At 42.8% G+C, this 24,201-nt stretch overlaps 1 protein-coding gene across 2 annotated transcripts in view; it reads left to right on the top strand.

Annotated features, from left to right (window-relative positions):
- The window catches only part of FGD5 (FYVE, RhoGEF and PH domain containing 5), a 188,933-nt gene that overhangs the window by 104,755 nt on the left and 59,977 nt on the right, over positions 1 to 24,201 (top strand). For both annotated transcript variants that reach the window (XM_073591768.1, XM_073591767.1), the window contains exons 9-12: positions 7,901 to 7,951; positions 15,447 to 15,505; positions 20,283 to 20,354; positions 23,840 to 23,908. In XM_073591768.1, the coding sequence (XP_073447869.1) occupies positions 7,901 to 7,951; positions 15,447 to 15,505; positions 20,283 to 20,354; positions 23,840 to 23,908 (251 nt within the window). The remainder of the gene's footprint in view (positions 1 to 7,900; positions 7,952 to 15,446; positions 15,506 to 20,282; positions 20,355 to 23,839; positions 23,909 to 24,201) is intronic.

The raw sequence follows: 24,201 nt of genomic DNA, 5'->3' as shown, positions 1-24,201 counted from the left end.
CAACATGACTGTGCACCAGTGTACAAAGCAAGGTCCATAAAGACATGGATGAGCGAGTTTGGGGTGGAGGAACTTGACTGTCCTGCACAGAGTCCCGACCTCAACCCGATAGAACACCTTTGGGATGAATTAGAGCGGAGACTACGAGCCAGGCCTTCTCGTCCAACATCAGTGCCTGACCTCACAAATGCTCTTCTGGAAGAATGGTCAAACATTCCCATAGACACACTCCTAAACCTTGTGGACGGCCTTCCCAGAAGAGTTGAAGCAGTTATAACAATGTTTCAGAATTGCGCACCTGACTCAGGGTAGAGAAAGTTCACCAATTCTGTTTGGCTTTATGACGGTTCAGAAGAATCCTGCAAAGAACTGGCTGCCAAATCTGTCCCAGAGGAGAACGATCTCAGTCTCTTCCTGGCCTTGGACTGGAAATGTATTTTTCCTGGTTCAACCTTTTTGTTATATTAACAGTAAGTGACAAACTTGCGACGGTTTCTGTTTGTTGAAGGGGTGTAGGTCTTGTGCGGGAACACATTAAACGACGACGCAAATGAAGAGACTGAATAGGACCTTATTTTCATCTTGACAGGAAAAATAATATATCATATTAGGGCGTCCTCTGGAATTTTTGTATGTCCCTTTTGTCACTTGCGATAGTTTCCACAAGTGACACCTCTCATTTTATGACTTTGGTTTTTCCGAGTTGGGTGTCAGCTGTCAGCAGCCCTACAGGTTTTGGGCAACTGCAAGTCCCAGCATGCTTTGCATGGATGTAATGGGGTCTGTATTTAGACAAACTAGATTGATGTAAGAATGTATACAACAAATATTCCACGCGTTATTAATTTAAGCCTCCTGGTGATAAGGAATAATAACAGAAGGTGCTCTCTCACTCAGGGCTGGTGCAAGGATTTTTGACACCCTAGGCAAAACCTAGTTTTTCCGCCCCCCCCCCCTTTGGCTCCACCCTGACTCCACCCACTTTGTCCCGCCCATGTATACCTCACCTTTTTAATGAAGCGCCCATCAACTGCAGCCCACCGATGCCCATCAAATGCAGCCTCACCAGCGCCCATCAATGCAGCCTACCAGTGCCCATCAATGCAACCTCACCAGCGCCCATCAATGTAGCCTCACCAGCGCCCATCAGTGCAGCCTCACCAGGGCCCATCAATGCAGCCTCACCAGCACCCATCAATGCAGCCTCACCAGCGCCCATCAATGCAGCCTACCAGTGCCCATCAATGCAGCCTCACCAGCGCCCATCAATGCAGCCTACCAGAGCCCATCAATGCAGCCTCACCACCACCCATCAATGCAGCCTCACCAGCGCCCATCAATGCAGCCTCACCAGCGCCCATCAATGCAGCCTACAAGAGCCCATCAATGCAGCCTCACCACCGCCCATCAATGTAGCCTCACCAGCGCCCATCAATGCAGCCTCACCAGCGCCCATCAATGCAGCCTCACCAGCGCCCATCAACGCAGCCTCACCAGCACCCATCAATGCAGCCTCACCAGCACCCATCAATGCAGCCTCACCAGCGCCCATCAATACAGCCTCACCAGCGCCCATCAGTGCAGCCTCACCAGCGCCCATCAATGCAGCCTCACCAGCGCCCATCAAATGCAGCCTCACCAGCGCCCATCAATGCAGCCTCAAAGCGCCCATCAATGCAGCCTCACCAGCGCCCATCAAATGCAGCCTCACCAGCGCCCATCAGTGCAGCCTTACCAGTGCCCATCAATGCAGCCTCACCAGCACCCATCAATACAGCCTCACCAGCGCCCATCAGTGCAGCCTCACCAGTGCCCATCAATGCAGCCTCACCAGTGCCCATCAATGCAGCCTCACCAGCGCCCATCAACGCAGCCTGACCAGCACCTATCAATGCAGCCTCACCAGCACCCATCAATGCAGCCTCACCAGCGCCCATAAATGCAGCCTCACCAGCGCCCATCAGTGCAGCCTCACCATCGCCCATCAATTCAGCCTCAAAGCGCCCATCAAATGCAGCCTCACCAGCGCCCATCAATGCAGCCTCACCAGCGCCCATCAATGCAGCCTCACCAGCGCCCATCAAATGCAGCCTCACCAGCGCCCATCAAATGCAGCCTCACCAGTGCCCATCAGTGCAGCCTCACCAGTGCCCATCAATGCAGCCTCACCAGCGCCCATCAATGCAGCCTCACCAGCGCCCATCAATGCAGCCTCACCAGCGCCCCCCAAATGCAGCCTACCAGTGCCCATCAATGAATGTTTGCTTGCTTCCATTCATTCGGGAGTCAGAACACAGAGACAGTCCTCCGCCATTGCTGTGCCTCTGACACTATGTGCGAATGGAGGGGCGGCTGCCTGCTGATTCTGTGCCGACTCTAAGACTTAGTTACTTGCTGCAGAGAGAGGAGAGTAGGAACACCAGCGGCTGCCTAGTTTGCCTAGTGGTAGCACCGGCCCTGCTCTCACTGCTAGCAGAGAATTTACTTTCTATCTGCAGTCAACAACTCGAGGTGTAGTGCTGGGCTTTCTTATTGGAAAAGCCCAGCATACCGTATTTTCCCAGCGTATAAAATGACCTTTTACACTGAAAAAAAAGACGTCCAAAAAGCAAGGGTCGTCTTTTACGTCCAGTACAAAAAGCCGCCCGCTGGATGTCAGCCTGCCGGATGGTGGATTTGCAGTAATACTGTTTGTAGCTTCGGCTATCCTGGCGAGCTAATCCTGGCGAGCGATGTATTATATTAATGAATACAGAGCTTGCTTGGATTGGAGTAACAACTTCTGCCAATCCGAGCAGGCTACATACAGTACAGGCTTTGAGAGTCAGAGAGTCAGTTACAGCCTCTGCCAATCTGAGCAGGCTTTGTATTCATTAATAGAATACATCGCTTGCTGTGATTGGCTTAGCGTGGTATGGCTCCAGCTCCAGCAAACAAGAAGGAAATATGAAGCTTCGGAAGGGTCGTCCTATATGGTGAATATAGGTAAAAAATGGAAAAGGATGGAAAATTAGGGGGTTCATCTTATACCCCGGTCTTCTTATACGCCAGTCGTCTTATATGCCGGCTAATACGGTACTTTGCAAAAACAACATCCTGAAGAAGACCTGAATTAAATATTTATTTGGAAAACAATCATTTTATACAACTAAAGTAGAATGGAGCAGTATGGCTAAAGCTTTTTTGGCTCTACTTCATCTATGGGTCACAGGAGTGTAGTTCGTTCTGCACTCCTGTGACCCATTTTCAGCCGTCAGCGGGCTAAAATCCACTGTCGGCTAACATCACTCAGCCAGTCCAGGCTCTAAAAAGATCCCAACCATATGGTCGGGATCCACCCAGATGCCTGGGCCGACACCTGGCTCAGCCTCTCAGTGATGCGCAGAGAGCTTAAACCAGCCCCTCCACTGATAGTCACGGCTTTTTGCTCAGGAGGGGGAGAACTAATTGATCAGCAGTGTTTGATGTGTCATGCTCCCGCAGCCTCTTGAGATAATCTCATCACATAGCTCGGGAGCCCCTTCACAGATCAGCCGAGGAGTGGAAGCGCACACATTGGGGTCGGGCTGCCTGAGCCAATCGGCCACTGGCTCCCACTGCTGTCAATCACAGCCAGTGAGGAAGGAGTTGGGGGCAGGGCCGAGCCGCAGTTATCAATGGACACACAGAGCCGGCTCAGGAGCGAGCATGCATGAGTGGAGGGGGAGAACTGAGCGATCAGCGGTGTTTGATCACTCAGTTCTCAATGCAGAAGTAGCGAGGGGGACAGATGTAGCATCGAAAAATTCTCTTTAAATTGACTTGGGGGCCATGGCTCCACCCTCTTCGCAATTACAGTTTTTTTTTGGCGGGGGGGCCATTTCTGTTTTTTTTTTCAGGCAGATCCGCCCATCATTCTGACCTAGGCCAGAATGACCTGTGATGCTCCCGCAGCCTCTTAGGATAATCAGGAGCCCATTCACAGATCCTCTGAGGAGTGGAAGCGCACACATTGGGGTCGGGCTGCCTCAACCAATCGTCCACTGGCTCCCACTGCTGTCAATCACAGTGAGTGAGGAAGGAGTTGGGGGCAGGGCCGAGCCGCAGTTATCAATGGACGCACAGAGCCGGCTCAGGAGCGAGCATGCATGAGTGGAGGGGGAGAACTGAGCGATCAGCGGTGTTTGATCGCTCAGTTCTCAATGCAGAAGCAGCGAGGGGGACAGATGTAGCATCGGAAACTTCTCTTTAAATTGACTTAGGGGCCATGGTTCCACCCCCTTCACATTTACATATTTTATTTTTTGGCGGGGGGGGGCTATTTCTGTTTTTTTTTTTTTTTTTTTTTTTTCAGGCAGACCCCCCCCCCAACCATTCTGACCTAGGCCAGAATGACCTGTCATGTGGGTGGACTAAAATAGAGCAATCAAGATGTTTCTTTCAGAGGGATCATCCAAAAAAAGACCAAAATATTTCAAGTACTCAAAGCTCCCCCTTCATCAAGACTTGTGTGTTGGCAGTGGGATCAAATTTGTAAAACGGATGATGTGAGATCTGATTCGGCAGACCTGGTGACCCCGATCTCATAATATCAATATCATTAGATATGAACCCACCACCAGCACAAGCACTGATGAAGGTGGGGTTGAGCCCCCGAAACATGTTGGCTTTTTTTGATTACTTGGGCCTGGATCGAGCTTTCTGGTGCTCTCTTCCTTCAAAACTTTTTCGGCAAAAGAGCTAGGAACATAAATTGTACATTGGCATTAGACGGGTCTTTTGATATAAAAAGGAATGGACAATGCAGGGCGTTCTCTTGGGATGCGTGTGTCTGTGACAGCCACATATTTAAAGCCGCGTTGGAAATCATCTTTGCGCAGTTGTGTTCTTCCAGACGGTCCTCTGACGATTGAGCGCGGTGATATTGTTCCGCTCGGCACAATCCGTCAGAGGCCGCGATGAGGCAGACCCGTCACACCGGACTCTTCATCTTATTTTTAATAAAATGTATGTCGATGTATTATTATTATTACTGTGTGAAGAGGATTCCTCCAGGTGCATAAATATTCTTTGTGTTTTCTTGTATTAATTCAGCCGTTTACCTGGACAAAAAAGATTAAACATAAACTGTAATACCTAAAGAGACCCTGTCACCACACCACTCATTCCAACACGTGTATACCCATAAGAGTCTAGGTTTATTTAACATATTTTATGCATGTTATATACCTGTAATAGGCTCCCCGATGTAGACATCCAAAAGTCCTGAAACTGCTGCTGGGTGCCGCCATCTTGGATGTGATGTCAGCAGCCCCATCAGACTCAGAGCTGTCACTCAAGTAATACTCTATAGCCGAGGTCTACAAACTGTGCCCTGGTGGCGGGATGCAGCCCTCTGCTTGCTTTTATCTGGCACTTGGGGCATTATTCCCCCCACTGTTGCTGACAGTTCCTGCCACTGACACCAATGATGGTACACTTTTCCTTCCTCTGATACAATGATGGGGCACTATTCCTTCCTCTGATTCAATGATGGGGTACTATTCCTTCCATTGATACCAATGATGGGGTACTATTCCTTCCATTGATACCAATGATGGGGCACTATTCCTCCCACTGACACCAAGGATGGGGCACTATTCCTCCCACTGACACCAATGATGGGTCACTATTCCTCCCACTGATACAAGTGTTGGAGCACTATTCACTCCACTGATACCAATGATGGGGCACTATTCCTCCCACTGATACCAATGATGGGGCACTATTCCTTCCATTGATACCATTGAGGGGGTACTATTCCTTCCATTGATACCAATGATGGGTTACTATTCCTTCCATTGATACCAATGAGGGGGTACTATTCCTTCCATTGATACCAATGATGGGGTACTATTCCTTCCATTGATACCAATGAGGGGGTACTATTCCTTCCATTGATACCAATGAGGGGGTACTATTCCTTCCATTGATACCAATGATGGGGTACTATTCCTTCCATTGATACCAATGAGGGGGTACTATTCCTTCCATTGATACCAATGATGGGGTACTATTCCTTCCATTGATACCAATGGTGGGGTGCTATTCCTCCCACTGATACCAAGGATGGGGCACTATTCCTTCCATTGATACCAATGATGGGGCACTATTCCTTCCATTGATACCAAGGATCGGGCACTATTCCTTCCACTGATATGAATGGTGGGGCACTATTCCTCCCACTGATACCAATGATGGGCCACTATTCCTCCCACTGACATCAATGATGGGGCACTATTCCTCCTACTGATACCAACAATGAGGCATTATTCCTTCCATTGATACAAGAAACGGGGCACTATTACCCCTCTTAATACCAATGATGGGCCGTTGTTCACTGCCACTAATTCCAGGACATTTTCTACTCCCACTGGCCTAAAATTTGAAGTACAGTAAACTGACCTTTTGTGTAGAAAGTTTGGAAAGTTTGGAGACTTTATATAAGGAGGCAAGGGGAGGAGCTGGGCCAGCACAGATGGTAATTAGATACTCCCAAAGGAGGAGAGGGCTATGACCTGCAAGAAAAGGTGTGAGGGGTGGGGGGAGCTGTGGTTTGGAACTTATTCTTTCCTGAATAATCAAAAAATTTTAGCAAGTTAACAAGCACATTGGAAGTGAATAAAAATCATTTTTAGAATGGAAAAACCCTGCAAGTAAGCAATTAAAATATTTGATGCCTTTGCAAGGGCATTTTCTTCAGATCTTAGTAAATGAGGGGAAGCTCTGCTGACTTCCAGCATCCAATCATGTGCAAGCAATTAAAGGGTTCTTTTTTTTTTCCTTGCTTGTGATTGGGTGTTCTTTGCTTCGCCTCATTTACTAAGCTCTGGAGGAAAATTCTCATGCACAGTCTATTTTCCTTTTAGTAAATCAGCCCCTATGTGTTTCTGTAAATATGTGTTCTTTTCTTTCTTTTTTTTTTTTTTTTTATTATTTTGTTGTGATTTTATGTACTCATCTACTCCTGAAGAAGTAAAGGTTATTTACGAAATGCGTCGACTTTTTAGTAATTTGGCAATACATGTATGGATCAATTCTGTCAACACAATGTGCGTTTTAGGCTGCTGTATATCAAAACCTAATTAACCAGCTTGTTGTTTTAATCGGTGAGATTTTCATATAACGTTAAAGAAATTGATGTATTACATATAATCAATTTAATCTTATGCCTCGTTTAAAGTCACTTGATTTGGTTTGTGTACGTGTTTCTGTAAGTTTATGTCCTTTTCTTTTTTTTTTTTTTATAATTTTTTTTGTGATTTTGTGTACTTTGGCACAAAGAGAGGTTCAGGATAGGGAAAAGCAGCTTTAACCCTCAGGAACCCATTGCATTAAAAAAAAAACAACCAAAAACATTTAAAATGTATATATAGGATGTATATATTCATTTTAGATGGATGGGGTTGGGTTAAAACCTTTTTAGTTTGTCTGTGGCCTACTAGGCAGATTTCCCTTTACTTCCTGTCATTGGCAATACAGCAGGAAATGAGAGGAAATCTCCCCAAAATAAGGGGAATTCCCATCTTGGGACAGTTGTCAACTGAAAATGTGTCCCCATTGGAAAGTTTGCCTTCACCTCTGACTATCTCAAAGGCAGATAGAGGGTGACATAGACCACGGTGAAACATTGGAAGAGGGTCTAACCCTTCCTCACTGTACCCACATTTAAAAATTAAACCTATGCCGTTACATGCACTTTCATTTTCCTGTTGATTTTAAAATGGTGAAATTTCACCAAGCCGCCTAATTTTCCAAAATTTTAGAAAAATTAAAACACTCAAATTCTCTCATCCCTCCTCGTGTATCTCCAGTTCTCCACCATGTTTTTAGCTGAGGTTCTGCTTCTAAAAAAAAAATGTCTCTCTGTCTCTTCCTGCAGATTATCTGAACAATCTCTGTCCAGACTGGGCGGAATACGAAGATACACAAGGTGAGTGACCGTACGCTATAAGGACAGGCGATCTGAGCCAAGATAGATCCCCCATCTCTATGAGTCTGGTCCCTAAGGAGTTAATCAATCCCTCAGCATCATCTGGTCCAAGTGAAGTGCTCAGAGTCTATTCATCATAGTCACACTTATAGGAATTCCCAGCTCCGATCTGCTGCTTAGATGTGCAAATTTCCCACTGCGCCATTCATCAAACTCACTTGTGCACAAAAATTCAGACTGGGCGGATTTAGGATGAAGAAATATTCCCTTCTCTAGTCATGCCATTATTCTGTACAAAAAAAAAAAAAAAATCAATAAATTATATATATATATATATATATATATATATATATATATATATATATATATATATATATATATATATATATATATATATATATATATATATATATTTTTTTTTTTTTGTTTTTTTTGTTACCAAATTAAATTTAAAAAAAAGAAAGAAATGATACCCACATTTTTGATTCATCCATAACATATTTTTAAAAGAGAAATATCATTTTTTTGTAGCAATCTTATTTTGAAATAGATACACAGTATATGTGTGTATGTGTGTATATATATATATATATATATATATATATATATATATATATATATATATATATATATATATATATATATATATATACACAGACATATACTGTGTATCTATTTGAAATTTCAAAATGTGATTGCTACATAAAAATGGTATTTCTCTTTTAAAAATATATTATGTATAAATCTTAAATGTGGGTATCATTTCTTTCTTTTTTTTTTAATTTAATTTGGTAGCACTTTAAAAAAAAGAAAAAAAAAAAAAAAAAAAATATATATATATATATATATATATATATATATATATATAATTTTTTTTACTTGTAGCAGGCTTATTTTGAAATGTGAAATAGATACACAGTATATGTTTGTTTGTGTGTGTATATATATAGATTTTTATATTTTTATTTATTTATTTCAGATACTTATATAGTGCCGTCAATTTGCGCAGTGCTTTACATATACATTGTACATTCACATCAGTCCCTACCCTCAAGGAGATTACAATCTAAGGTCCCTAACTCACATTCATACATACTAGGAACAATTTAGACAGTTTAGCCAATTTATATATATATATATATATATATATATATATATATATATATATATATATATATTTTTTTTTTTTTTTTTTGGTGAATCATGACACTAACAAGGAGGTGTTTTTGTACCAGAATAGGTTTTAGATAGATGAAAAGGCGTTTTATAAACCCTTAGGAGACATTTAAAAGCCCCGCGCACCCTTGAATTGAATTACTGACTTCAATCTATTTTGTCAAAATTAAATTTAAAAAAATTTTTTAAAAATCCCCAAATTTCAGGGCAATGAAAACTACATTCATCAAAAAATTAACCTTGTCTTAGAATGGTCAGAGAAGTAATGGCATCTGGAATAAAAGTTCTAGGAAATTAGCACTATCAAGATGCTGTTTTATACAGTTAAATAAATTGTGTAATGCTGGCCATACACTGTACGAAAAATCGGCCAAAATTCGGTCATTTAGACAGTTCGTTTGTTTTTTGGCCAGTTAATGGCCACAAAATCGATAATCGTTGGGATGTTTTTGAGCCAAAAAAACAAAGGACAAGTTTGGAAATTTTTCTGCCGAACGAACGATAAATTGAAAGGTTATTGTGTTTCCCGTCCGAACTGTCTGCACTAGGTATATGTAAAAAGATGAACGAAAAATGCGTTCATTTATGTCCACTGAACGATTTATCGGTCATTACATGATGGCACTATCGTTTGCGCTCATGGCCGAATGTTTCGTATAGTGTATGGCCAGCATTATTATTATTATTATACGAGATTTATATAGCGCCAACAGTTTACGCAGCGCTTTACAATGTATAGGGGGGACAACACAATTACATCACAGTACAATACAAAAGGTACAGGAGGGCCCGGCTCGTAGAGCTTACATTCTAAAGGGAGGGGGTGGTGGTACAAAAGGTAACAGCTGCAAAGAATGATTAAGCCCAGAACATTTTGTTGGAAATGGGTACATTTTACATTTTTAATTAATCTAGTTCTAAGCCTACCTAACAGTTTAGCTGAAGTTAGAAATTCATTTTACAAACATTTTTTTTTTCTTTTCTGTAATTAAATACAGCACACATTTTATGAGCCTAGCTTCATTTTTTGCTCACCAGTTTCAAGCTTGATAAATGGAAACCTATTTTTGGCACGTTGGATGCCTCCTCTTGTACATCATTTTCTATATTTATTTTATATGCATATTCTATATTTTTTATGTATATTCTATAATTATTTTAATATGTTTATTCTATATTTATATGTATATTCTATATTTATTTTATATGTATATTCTATATTTTTTATGTATATTCTATAATTTTTTAAATATGTTTATTCTATATTTATATGTATATTATATATTTATTTTATATGTACATATATATGTGTTTACGTTTTACCTCGTTTCGTACTTCAATAAAAGGAAAAAAGGGGGGGTTTTTTGGGACTTTAAATGAGACATGCAGCTGGGAAGGGAACACAACATAGTACTAGAAAGGATATCCAATGAATGCACCGTGTATGCGACCACATCGTGCTGCATAGTAACAAGTTAGTAAACAGTCAAGTAAAATAAATCAAGGAAGCTTTATTGGATAGTCAAATACATAGTATTAAAAAGTCATATAACAGCATGATGGTATGGCAGCCTATTAAAGTCATAGTGGTACCATAATACAAAGTCATCAGACTACTATTTGCATGTGGCTGCATCATAATATCAGTAATGTCTGATGAGTGGACCATATTGGTGACAAAATAGCCTGCATATACACATAATCATATAGTAAGACATATAAGTACACGTTCCATAAAGCTAATCCAGAATAACAAAGTAACCCAGCAACAAAGCAGTATGATGTGGATCGCAATGGTGAGGTAAAAATTGGATTCAAGCTAATAGTTGTGTGTCTTCACAGTATCATAATGATAATTGGTGAAATCCAAACGGCATAATAAGGTGGAGGTATAGGGAGGTTGTAAATGTGAATAGCATCTAAAAGCTCGACGCGTTTCATGGATCTTTCCAATCTTCAGGAGCAGATGCAAAGTAGCTATCTATAAAAGATATATATAAATAGGGAGATGTTCAAGGGTTGACCACAGGATAGGCAAAAAAAAGTTTTCTTGTAATAAGATCTTAAAGTAACAGTGGTAGCTTTGGACCATATTAAATTACTTACAGAGAACCTATGTGGGTGGGTGGAGGGCATCGAGGGTGTAAACCTGTCAGGGATAAATGTACACAATCCCGGGAACTGAGGCGGCACCTAGAGGGCAACTGGTGTTTGTGAGGAGCTTAAAAAATTGTGACCGCATGTTCATAACCTAAAAAAAAAAAAAAAAAAAAAAAAATGAATAAAAATGCTGAATGTGACTATATAATAGGGCGAGGGTGAAATTAAATAATTATCATTGAGTGAATATAAGTGGATACCAATGTGAACCAACGAGTATAGAAGTTACGAAGTTTTGAAATGTAGGGAGAAAAGAAAAGGAGAGAGTGGATATGTACAGGTAGATAATAATGTGATAACCAATACCAGAAAAGAGTAGTAAAAAGAGGTAAAGATTCAATACGTAAACCTATACCAAAAAAGGGGGGGGAAGGAGGGGGAGGGGGGAAGGGTTTGGGTAGCCGCAATAGTAAAGGTAAAAAGTAGCCATAAAAATACCTGTGAAGCCCCAAACACCAAATGACATCTGAATGGCCACCGGTAGGAAATGTTTTGCAGGGAATGTGTGTCCAGCTAGGGAGAGTAAGTATCCCAGAAAGCCACCAATAGGTCCCCGCCAACGCCACGTGGGTGACTAAACAGAGAAGGGAGCCAGCCGTCAGAGCGGAAAACAAAACCGCCCCGCAGCTGCCGCTTCTTATAGACGCTGGGATGTGGATCGCAACAGTGTCAGCGTGATGGCGTCCAAGAACGGCGTCACACGTAAGGCACTGGGGGCGTGGCGTCGATGCGTGGTGGGATAACCGCCCCAAACCTCGCGTCACAGGGGGGAAGGGGAGGGTTCCCAGCACGCATCGCAGCTCCCGGGATTGCGAACCCCGGCAGGCAACAACACTCAGAGGCCGACCACACCCCCTCCACAGGGTATTGTCAGCAGGGGTGTGAAAACGAATCGGGTTTAGAAATAATAATAATGGTCATAGATATGTGCCTGTCCCTGGAGAGACCCCAAAAATAGAACAATAACAAAAATCATTTAAATCATATAGGTACTAATAATGGAAGATGCCAAAATGATAAAAATATTGAAAGAACATAAGATCCTATCCACAATATGATTAAAACCTTAATAAAAAAATAGTTTCGTACTTCATTTTTAGTTTTAATGCAAAAAACTTTATTTAATTTTACAAAATAATTTACAGCATGATGTTATATATACACCTTCTCCATACTGTAAAGTAAAAAAAAGCTGTCTTTTTACTACCATCACATTCCAAAACTTGTTTCTCCAGACTCAGAAAGGTAAAACCTGTAGTATGGAATTTGTTTTGGCTGGGGTGGAATATCAATACGTCGTATGGAATTTGTCCTGACAAGATTTAAATGTAAACAAATTGAATAAAATGTAATCTAGCAAAGCAAAAAATGTAAATATAATAAGGACAGTTTTTGAAGGTTTCTGCGATATCTGTGAATAGAATCAGTAAAATGTAAAGAAAACGTGTCCCGAGAGAATATGGTACTGATCTCTCCTGCTGATAATACCAGGTGCCTGGCTGTCACGCCGATTCATTGGCTTTAGTACCATCTGATGTGCTGACCCGAAACAAGTACACAAGTTAGGAATTCTGACTTCAGTCTTTTTGATCTGCTGGCTTGTTTCAGTTTAATTTCTCAGTAAGTACTTCAACCAGAGACAGCCAAGCACCTGGTAATTTTAGAAGTTGTCAACCAAAAGCAGGCTGCATGTTTCTCTCGGTGCAGGTTTACTTTAAAACAGCTAATCAGATTTAAACCAGGTCCAGACCATTTTTTTTTTTTGTAGGTGGGGTGGGAAAAGGGTAGAACTTCTGTAAGCTACGAATTGTTGCACGTGTCTCCTTTTGGGAGATTTCTCAACACTTCCTGTCTAAATCTCTCCAGCATTAAACTTGATAGATTGAATCTTGGAAGCCAGAGCTCCATACCATTCATGACCCCATCTCTCAGCCCATTGCACTTAAACTAACAATTCCAGATTTGCACCCTGAAGAAGTGGAAGCACCCGGAAACGCGTTGCCTGTTTATATATTCAAAGTTAAAAATCAAGTTAGGTGTTTATTACAAGTGGAAGTTCGAGCTTTTCCAGAGCTCCATTCCACTCATAACCCCATCACCCAGCCCATTTGCACTTAAACTAACAATTCCAGGTTTGAACCCTGAAGAAGTGGAAGCACCCTGAAACACGTTGCCTGTTTATATATAAAAAGTTAGGTTTTTCTTACAGTTGGAGGTTTGAAGTATTCCAGAGCTCCATATAACTCATGACCTCATCACGTAGCTCATTGCACTTAAACTAACAATTCCAGGTTTGAACCCTGAAGAAGTGGAAGCACCCTGAAACACGTTGCCTGTATATATTTACAAAGTTAGGTTTTTCTTACAGTTGGAGGTTTGAAGTATTCCAGAGCTCCATACCACTCATGACCTCATCACGCAGCCCATTGCACTTAAACTAACAATTCTAGATTCAAACCTTGAAGAAGTGGGAGCACCTTGAAACACGTTGCCTGTTTATATATTCAAAGTTACAAATCAAGTTAGATGTTTCCTACAGTCGGAAGTTTGAGCTTTTCCAGAGCTCCATACCACTCATGACCCCATCACCCAGTCTATTGCACATGAACCAACAATTCCAGATTTGAACCCTGAAGAAGTGGAAGCACCCTGAAATGCGTTGCCTCTTTATATATACAATGGTACAAAAAAAGTTAGGTTTTTCTTGCAGTTGAAAGTTCAAGCTATTCCAGAGCTCCATACCACTCATGACCCCATCACCCAGCTCATTGCACTTGAACTAACAATTCTAGATTTGAACCCTGAATAAAAGTAAGGAACTTGAAATGCGTTGGATGCTTATATATACAAAGTTACAAATAAAGTTAGGTTTTTCTTGCAGTTGGAGGTTCAAGCTATTCAATATAGCGCTCCTTACCTCTCAATGGGTTTTGCCACAGCATGAAAATCCCAACCCTTCCCCCTACTCCAGTAGGAAATGTCTTCATTTCTGTCTGTGTCCCCATCAGGGAGATGTTCCCCTCACTTCCTGTTCTGTATAACATCCATCAAATTCTCAGATTCAGAATACTTTGGGATTAATAAAGTATTCTGGCTTTTTAATCTGATTATTTGATGGGTGTTATACAGAACAGGAAGTAAGGAAAACATCTCCCTGATGGGGACACAGACAGCAAAAAAAAACATATTAGTAGGAGGAAGGGTTGAGATTTTAATGCTCTTGCAAACCTATTGATGATGACTGTAAGAAAACCCAACTCTATTGGTAACTTTGTATAACTTTAGTAACTTTGTATATATAAGCAGCCAACGCATTTCAAGGTGCTTCCACTTCTTCAGGGTTCAAATCTGGAATTGTTTGTTTAAGTGCAATGGGCTGCGTGATGAGGTCATGAGTGATATGGAGCTCTGGAATACTTCAAACCTCCAACTGTAAGGAAAACCTAACTTTATTGTAACTTTGTAAATGTAAACAGGCAACGTGTTTCAGAGTGCTTCCACTTCTTCAGGGTTCAAACCTGGAATTGTTAGTTTAAGTGCAAATGGACTGGGTGATGGGGTTATGAGTGGTATGGAGCTCTGGAAAAGGTCAAACTTCCAACTGTAATGAACATCTAATTTGATTTGTAACTTTGAATATATAAACAGGCAACGTGTTTCAGGGTGCTCCCACTTCTTCAGGGTTCAAATCTGGAATTGTTTGTTTAAGTACAATGGGCTGCGTGATGGGGTCATGAGTGGTATGGAGCTCTGGGTTCCGAGATGCAACTAACATTCAGTCTATCAATTTTAATGCTGGGGAAATTTCCCATCACTTCCTGTCCAGGATCAAACAGGAAGGGAGGGGGAATCTCCCCAGTGGGGATACAGATAGCAAAAGAAAACTCAAAATTGGCTCTAATTGCTCCCCAATCTATCCAATACTCAATAATAACATTTGGCTGAAGTTGGGCTTTTTAAAGCTAATTTTTAACCAATCACTGCAGGTTTTTGCATATTTATAAATTTTATGAAGATTTGCCGTTTGAGGTGAAATATTACTCAGTGTTTCTGTCCCCCATGAAAAGAGTTCCTGGATAACGGATTGTGTGTCACGGGGGGAAAGGAGAGCCCTTGCACAGCCAGAAGTGATAACGATGATATATTTCTCTTATTACAGCTGCCTTGCTCATTGTCTCAGAAGTCGCAGACCGAGCTAATGAGAGTATGCGTCACGGGGTGAGTTCCAGCTGTCACTGTATCTTGTCCCTGTGAAAAATAGTTTATCGATAAAGTTGCACAGTTCAGGTGTACCTCTCGCCTACACGGAATGGAAGCCGCTGTCTTGTAGGCTTGTCATTGATATAAATAACAGGTCCTTGCTTCTCAATGCTGTCCAGTTTCTGGTCAACTGATTGGCTTTGTTCATGGGGAAAACAACAGGGCCGGCTGAGAAATAATGAAAAACTGTGACAAGGTGGTTGCTTGATGGGACCCGAAAAATTTACTGTCTGTATTGCCTTCTAACAACCACTCAGCTTCTCTTTTTCATGATCTAATTTGCCTTGCTGGTCTTATAAAAGGGAAGCTGGTTTGTAAGACCTTGTGGCTTTCTGATGGCCATTTTTGACATTCTGTTTAGTAGTCTGAACCCCTCAATTCCCACTGCTGCATCTACTCTTCCTAGGACCTGAGACCCGCTCTTCCTATGACCCAGGACATGCTTTTCCTAGAACCCGGGACCTGCTGTTCCTAGGACCCGGGACCCGTTCTTCCTAGAACCTGGGACCTGCTCTTCCTAGGACCCAGGACCCGCTTTTCCTAGGACCTGAGACACGCTCTTCCTAAGACCCGAGACCCGCTCCTCCTAGGACTAGGGGCCTGCTCTTCCTAGGACCTGAGACCAGCTCTTCCTAGGACCTGAGACCCGCTCTTCCTATGACCCAGGACATGCTTTTCCTAGAACCCAGGACCTGCTGTTCCTAGGACCCGGGACCCGTTCTTCCTAGAACCTGGGACCTGCTCTTCCTAGGACCCGGGACCCGCTTTTCCTAGGACCTGAGACACGCTCTTCCTAAGACCCGAGACCCGCTCCTCCTAGGACTAGGGGCCTGCTCTTCCTAGGACCTGAGACCAGCTCTTCCTAGGACCTGAGACCCGGTCTTCCTAGGACCTGAGACCTGCTCTTCCTAGGACTCAGGGCCCGCTCTTCCTAGAACCTGCGACCCACTCTTCCTAGGACCTGAGACCCGCTCTTCCTAGGACCTGAGACCTGCTCTTCCTAGGACCTGAGGCCCACTCTTCCTAGGACCTGAGACCCGCTCTTCCTAGGACCTGAGACCCGCTTTTCCTAGGACCTGAGACCCGCTCTTCCTAGGACCTGAGACCTGCTCTTCCTAGGACTCAGAGCCTGCTCTTCCTAGGACCTGAGACCCGCTCTTCCTAGGACCTGAGACCCGCTCTTCCTAGGACCCAGGACCTGCTCTTCCTAGAACTTGGGACCTACTCTTCCTAGGACCCGGGACCCGCTCTGTGTTCCAGGTGTGCCTGCCAAACCCCAATGTGTTTATGAATGAAGCCTGCAAACAGGCTTCATTTATAAATGCATTGGGGTTGATTTACTAAAACCGGAGAGTGCAAAACTGGTGCAGATCTGCATAGAAACCATTTAGCTTTCTTTTTTTTTTTTTGTAAAAGCTTAATTGAACAAGCTGAAGTTAGAAGCTGACTTTTTTGCACTCTCCACTTTTAGTAAATCAACCCTATTGCTACAGCACTACCATTATTACACTGTACACCATACAGTTGTATTTTATTCCAAGTTTTAGGAAGTGAGAGGAAATCTGTACCTAGATGACAGGGCAGACTGGGGCACACTTGGTGTCATAGGGCAGCACAGGGGTGCACTTGGAGTCACTAGATGACACAGGATGCTCTGGGCTACACATGGAGTCATGGGAGCACACAGGGTTCCACTTGGAGTCACCATATTACAGAGGCGATGATCTGGGTACACTTGTAGTCATGGTGGTGCATTACGAAACACTTGGCGTCACTCGACGACACAGTATGCCCTGGAGTACACTTGGAGTCACTAGATGACACAGGATGCTCTGGGCTACACATGGAGTCATGGGAGCACACAGGGTTCCACTTGGAGTCACCATATTACAGAGAAGATGATCTGGGTACACTTGTAGTCATGGTGGTGCATTATAAAACACTTGGAGTCACTTGATGACACAGTATGGAGTCACTAGGTGACACAGGATGCTCTTGGGTATACATGGACTCATGGGAGCACACGAGGATGCACTGAGTCACTAAGTGACAGAGAAGATTACCAAGGGATCACCTAAAGACAGAGTAGGAGATAGCCGGGCACATTGGGGTAAGGAGTTGCAGAGGAAGTGATGAAGGAACTGGAGAGCAGGTGGTCTTGGGAGGAATTAGGAGGACAGTTTGGGTGATATTCTGAGACAAGGTTGATGATGATGTAGCTCGGAGCAGACTCGTGGATGGCTTTGTATGTTGTTAGTGTTTTGCATTGTATTTACTGGATGAGTGGAACTAGTAGCTTGGTGGAGTCATTGGTTAAGAAGGGGAGTACTTCAGCGTTATACTTATCGTAGTTCACAAGGGACCGTTTTTCCGCTATCCAGTGCTGAAATGTGGGCAGACTCTCCTGTGTCTTCATGTACAATGGAGGACCAGCTGCCACATCTTCAGGATGGAGCTAATTTGGGGGGGCATTGGTGGGGGGGGGAATAAGTGGGGCTGAGGATTGAGGTAAGCATTACTCTGCTTTATACTATGCTCTAAGAAATCGAGCAGCATATTCTATATTAGCTTGGGATAGAGGAACAATTTCATCATTGTCTGGAATTAGTCTTTAAAGAAATTCGGGATGCATGTAAAAAAAAAAACTTGGGGTAAAATGTGTGTATGTGTGTGTATATGTGTGTGTATGTATGTGTATATATATATATATATATATATATATATATATATATATATATATATATATATATACACACACACACACTATATCGACACACACACAGATAAATATTTGATATAAAATCACTGACAGCCATTTTTGAGCCTTCATCATTCATCACTTTTCTGTTCTTATTATATTTGTACTTTATCTTTAAATAGTCTCCAGACTCTGAGAAATCCTATAAGTCTGATTTCCTCCAGAGGTTTGCTGTCAGCTATGAGAAATTTCAAGCGTTCTAACATGTCGCCCCCATCGGGAGAGCAGGAAGTGATATTTCTACTCAGCCTGGATATTTTCTCCCGCGCTGATCAATAATCTGCCCAGATCAATACTGACATCAGATGAGGACAGGCCTTTCTTTCCCACTGAAATCAAACGATTCACACCCGCTGCTTTCATCTCAAGTTCACCTTTTTCATACAGTATTACATGGCAGTGGTATATTGCTTAACATGGTGGGAACCCCTCATAATGGGCACAGCAGGTGTACAGACCTGGGAACTCAACACAGGTATGGTGGGAGCCCCTCATAATGGGCACATCAGGTGTACAGATCCAGAAACTCAGCTCAGGGATATTGGGAGCCCCTCATAATGGGCACAGCAGGTGTACAGACCCGGGAACTCAACACAGGGATGGTGTGAACCCCTCATGATGGGCACATTAGGTATACAGACCTGGGATTTCAGCATAGGGATGGTGATAACCCATCATAATGGGCACAGCAGGTGTGCAGACCCAGGAACTCAGCTCAGGGATGGTAGAAACCCCTCATAATGGGCACAGCAGGTGTACAGACCCGGGAACTCAGCACAGGGATGGTGGAAGACCCTCATAGTGGGCACAGCTAGTGTGAAAACCCAGAATCTCAGTTCAAGGACGGGGTGAGCCCGTCATAATGGGCACATCAGGTGTACAGACCTGGGATTTCAGCATAGGGATGGTGATAACCCATCATAATGGGCACAGCAGGTGTGCAGACCCAGGAACTCAGCTCAGGGATGGTGGGAACCCTTCATAATGGGCACAGCAGGTGTACAGACCCGGGAACTCAGTACAGGGATGGTGGGAACCCCTCATAATGGGCACAGAGATGCCAGCTCAGAGATGATACAGTCATGTAAATCCTGGTGACTGTGCAGTAGTTCTTTGCTGTATTCATAAATGCCCAGCACAGATCAGCCCCTGCTGTAACCTCTCACCTTGTGACTGGCTAAAAAGTTATAATGTTACAGTCTGATCACTGGAGGAGAGGAGACTGAGGAATTGCCTCTTCCTGCCTGCAGCAGACTGGTGACATCAACTTAGCTTAGGCAAAACCAAAGGACTGGAGCTCTAGGATAGATTCTTACTTTTAATGTATCTTTATTAGAATTTTTTAAAAGAAGTTGTACCAATTCTAGTAATATAAAAGAGGAAAGATATGCAGCAACTCACAATATTCAAAATTCCAGGCAAAATGGATCACACAGGCAGTTATAAAGCACAGTATATCCATTATAAACTTCGCACAGTGACAAGATATTCATCTCTTTTTCCTCTTTGCGATCGGATTTTGCATTAATATCAGCTCGCGGCGTTGTGGAACCACTTTGACGGAAGGAGGTATTCAAATGGGATGCACAGTAAACAAAACATTTTTGAAGCTAATTAAACATAATTTGTTTTCTTACGACAGCCAGCGGTTATTCTGTGAGCCCAAGTGGGTGCTAGAAATAGCGCTTAGCGCTGAGTGGCGAGTTTCACACCGCCATCTTCCTGTCACACCGCCAACTAAACCTCTATCATTGTATAAAGGTTGTCATGAAAAAAAAGGCAAAAAAAGACAAAAATGTCTTCTGCTGACAAACTGTGTGTTTTTTTGTTTTTTTTACTGCGCCGGCGATAGTATGGAAAGTGATTTATGCCGTCTTACCAGAGTGCCAAGCAATTAAAATATCGTTTGCAGGTGTTATTTTCAGTCTCTTTGTGAAGCCAGTTCATTAATTGTCTCCTCTGTTGTGTGTGTTGAAGGAAAATCTACAGAAGTTGGTTCAGATCGAGTACAGCGTCAGGGGACAGGGCAGCCTGCTCCAGCCGGGAAGAGTAAGTGCAATATTTCTGACGTATAGATCAATAGCAAATTCATCATTCAAGAAAAACTCCCAGAGATGGTTTTCCTTTTTTTTTCTCAGGAAACAAAAAATACAAATGCTATTTCTGAGTAAGGATAAGCTTGGGTTTTGTTCCCAACCAGCCAAGCCCAGAAGGAAGCTGTTGATGCCAATAACCATGGCTGGGGCATTCCTTGCCACTCGGCTGAGCGTACATAAGGGGGATTGGATGGTCATGACATTATTGACTTAATATGGCCACGTTGATGCTGGGGACATCAATGACCTAACATAGCCATGTGGATGCTTATGGCTTCATTTATCTAATATGGCCGCATGGATGCTCGTTGATACATCCTTGACCTAATATGGCCACATGGATACATCTTTGAACTAATGTGGTTACATGGATGCTCATGATTTAATTGACCCAGTATGGAAACATGCATGCTCATGACATCTTTGATCTACTATGGCTTAATGGATGTTTGTGACATCATTGGCCTAATATAGCCACATGGATGCTTATGATAGTATTGACCTAACATGGCCACATGGATGTTCATGACATCATTGACCTAATATGGCCACATGGATGCTCATGACATCATTGTCCTAATATGACCACATGGATGCTCATGACATCATTGACCTAACATGGCCACATGGATGCTCATGACATCGTTGACCTAATATGACCACGTGGGTGCCCATGACATCATTAACCTAATATGACCACATGGATGCTCATCACATCATTGACCTAACATGGCCACATGGATGCTCATGACATCATTGACCTAATAGGACCACGTGGGTGCTCATGACATCATGAACCTAATATGGCTACATGGATGCTCATTACATCATGAAACTAATATGACCACATGGATGCTCATGACATCATTGACCTAACATGGCCACGTGGATGCTCATGACATCATTGACCTAATATGACCACATGGATGTTCATGACATCATTGACCTAACATGGCCACATGGATGCTGACATCATTGACCTAACATGGCCACATGGATGCTCATGACATCATTGACCTAAAATGACCACGTGGGTGCTCATGACATCATTGACCTAATATGACCACGTGGGTGCTCATGACATCATTGACCTAACATGGCCACATGGATGCTCATGACATCATTGACCTAAAATGACCACGTGGGTGCTCATGACATCATTGACCTAATATGACCACGTGGGTGCTCATGACATCGTTGACGCTCATGACATCATTGACCTAACATGGCCACATGGATGCTCATGACATCATTGACCTAATATGACCACATGGATGCTCATGACATCATTGACGCTCATGACATCATTGACCTAACATGGCCACATGGATGCTCATGACGTCATTGACCTAACATGGCCACATGGATGCTCATGACATTTATTTACCTAATATGACCACATGGATGCTCATGACATCTTTGAACTAATGTGGTCACATGGATTCCCCTGACATCATTGACCTAAAAAGGCCACATGGATGCTCATGATCAAATATGCCACATGGATGCTTTTAGATAAATTATGGCTACACGGATGCTCGTGACATCATTGACCTATTATGGCTACATTGATGTTTGTCATGTCATTGACCTAATATGACTATGTGCCCATATTAGGTCAATAGTGTCACAAGCATCACCGCCCCCTCTATGTACCTGCAACTGCAGGGAGAGTATACCCTGGCCACAGCTGATTGGTCCAGCACTAACAGCTATATTCCAGGTACAGCGGAACATGGATGTAGACTGAAGCCAAGCTCATGCTTATTTCTCAGAAGGGTCCATTCACACTCTATGTGACGGGTATTACAATGTCGTTAATTGTGAATGGCACCCCAACACATTGTACAATACATCACAATGCACCGCAGTGAACCACAATGCATATACTGCACATTGGATTGGTAAAGGGTCGTGCACGGATCTACATCTGTTGTGGTGATAATGAAGTGACAGCCCAATGATAATGAATGGGCCGCCTGATACAACACATGTGCATTAACACACCACAATAGAACACTTTACGTGTGAAAGGGCCCCTTTGGGTCTGTTGAAGAGTGTCACTGTGTGCATGTTAATAAATGGTAAGTGTAAGTACTTTACATTTTACAACAAAAAAAAAGTTGGATAGTGTAGGGAAGGGTTAAAACTCAATGTATGTATTTTTTTGCTGTCTGTCTACCATTTAGAAAAGTTTCCTTCACTTCCTGTCCCAGAGATGCAAACGGAAGTTAGAGGAAATCTCTCACAGTGATTAGATTACCCCACCCCCCTCCCCTGACTTCTTGTTTTTGGGGACAGATCTTAAAGGGGTTAAAACTGTCATTTTTTTTTTTAATATAAAAATAACAAGCATGCCTATACTTACCTGCTCTGTGCAATCGTTTAGCACAGAGCAGCCCCAATCCTATTCTCCTGGTGTGCCCCCCCCCCCCCCCCCCGGGCTGGTACAGCAGGCCCCTCCTCTCCATCGGGTGCCTCCCACAGAAAGCCGATTTCCCTGGGGGGCACCCATGTGGCCCCACCCCCACTCCCGTGTCACTGGATTTGATTGACAGCAGCGGGAGCCAATAGCTCCATCATTGGCTCCCACTGCTATTATTCTGTCTAATGAGGATAGAGACAGTGGCTGGAGCCGCTGCGCTCATGCACATGGCTGGATCGGATCAGGCTCAGGTAAGAAAAAAGGGGGGGGGGGGGCTACACCATAGAGTGCATTAAGGTGAAAAACATTGAGACTTTACAACCCCTTTAAGTTTTGGATTTCTCTTCTTTTTTTTAAGTAACAATGGTCACCAGGACAAATAGAGCAGTGAATCTTCCCAAGGGGGAAAACAGGCAGCAATAAAAAATTGGACAGAGGGTCTAACCCTTTCCAACTCTATCCAAAATGTAAAGGAAAAAAAGGTTTTGCCTAGAGATACATTTTAAGTTAAGGAAGCCCCAGCAAAGGAATTAAAAAAAAATTGTACCCGTGCATTTTCTTTTAAAACATGGCGCGCCACTGTACACATCACAGTGCCCGCACCTTGTGATGCGCTTCAGCACGGGTTCATTGACCCTTCCTATAATTATGTGTCGGGGTGCCATTCTATATCAGAGGTGGTTTACCTCTCCATCATCCACCATACACTTCTGGGGGTGGGGGGCTGGGGGGGGGGGACTGACATTGACTGAGGTCACGCCACCATCGTGAGCTGACAAGACGTTGACCTGTAAATTCATCGATTAAAAAGCAGGTCGGCATTGTTGACGTGCCGCAATTCTCACCGAAAACTCAGGTGGTGACTATTTCTGCGGGAAGAAGGATGAACAATTCTATTTTTAGTGTTAATTGGGATTTCAGAGTGACGGGTACCAAGTCACAGGGTCAGGTAATGTGAGAATGGTTCAGTCCGCGGCTTGTTAAGTTTTTCACACCGATTTCTCTTGTCACAGGCGTTTGTTAAAGAAGGAACGCTGATGAAGGTGTCTGGAAAGGCCCGCCACCCTCGCCATTTGTTTCTGGTAAGATTTATCTAACAATATACTCAGCTAAGAGGGCTACGCGCAACAATGTATATTGAATATTATAAATACATAATGTATAATAAATATGTCATTTATGATATGTTATATAATAACACAGTATATAAGATATATAATAAGCACATTATAAAAAAAAATTGCTATTAAATAATATAAATGTGTAAGGTATAATAAATATATAAGATATGATATTTTATATATTAATAAAAAGTATATTATACAAAATATTTATCATGACGATAACATACTGTATCTAAGTTGAGAATATATAT

The sequence above is a fragment of the Aquarana catesbeiana genome, linkage group LG07 (assembly GCF_042186555.1).
Source record: "Aquarana catesbeiana isolate 2022-GZ linkage group LG07, ASM4218655v1, whole genome shotgun sequence".
Taxonomy (NCBI): Eukaryota; Metazoa; Chordata; class Amphibia; order Anura; family Ranidae; genus Aquarana; species Aquarana catesbeiana.
Note: the sequence above shows the minus strand (reverse complement) of the source record. Positions and strands in the feature narration are given on the sequence as shown.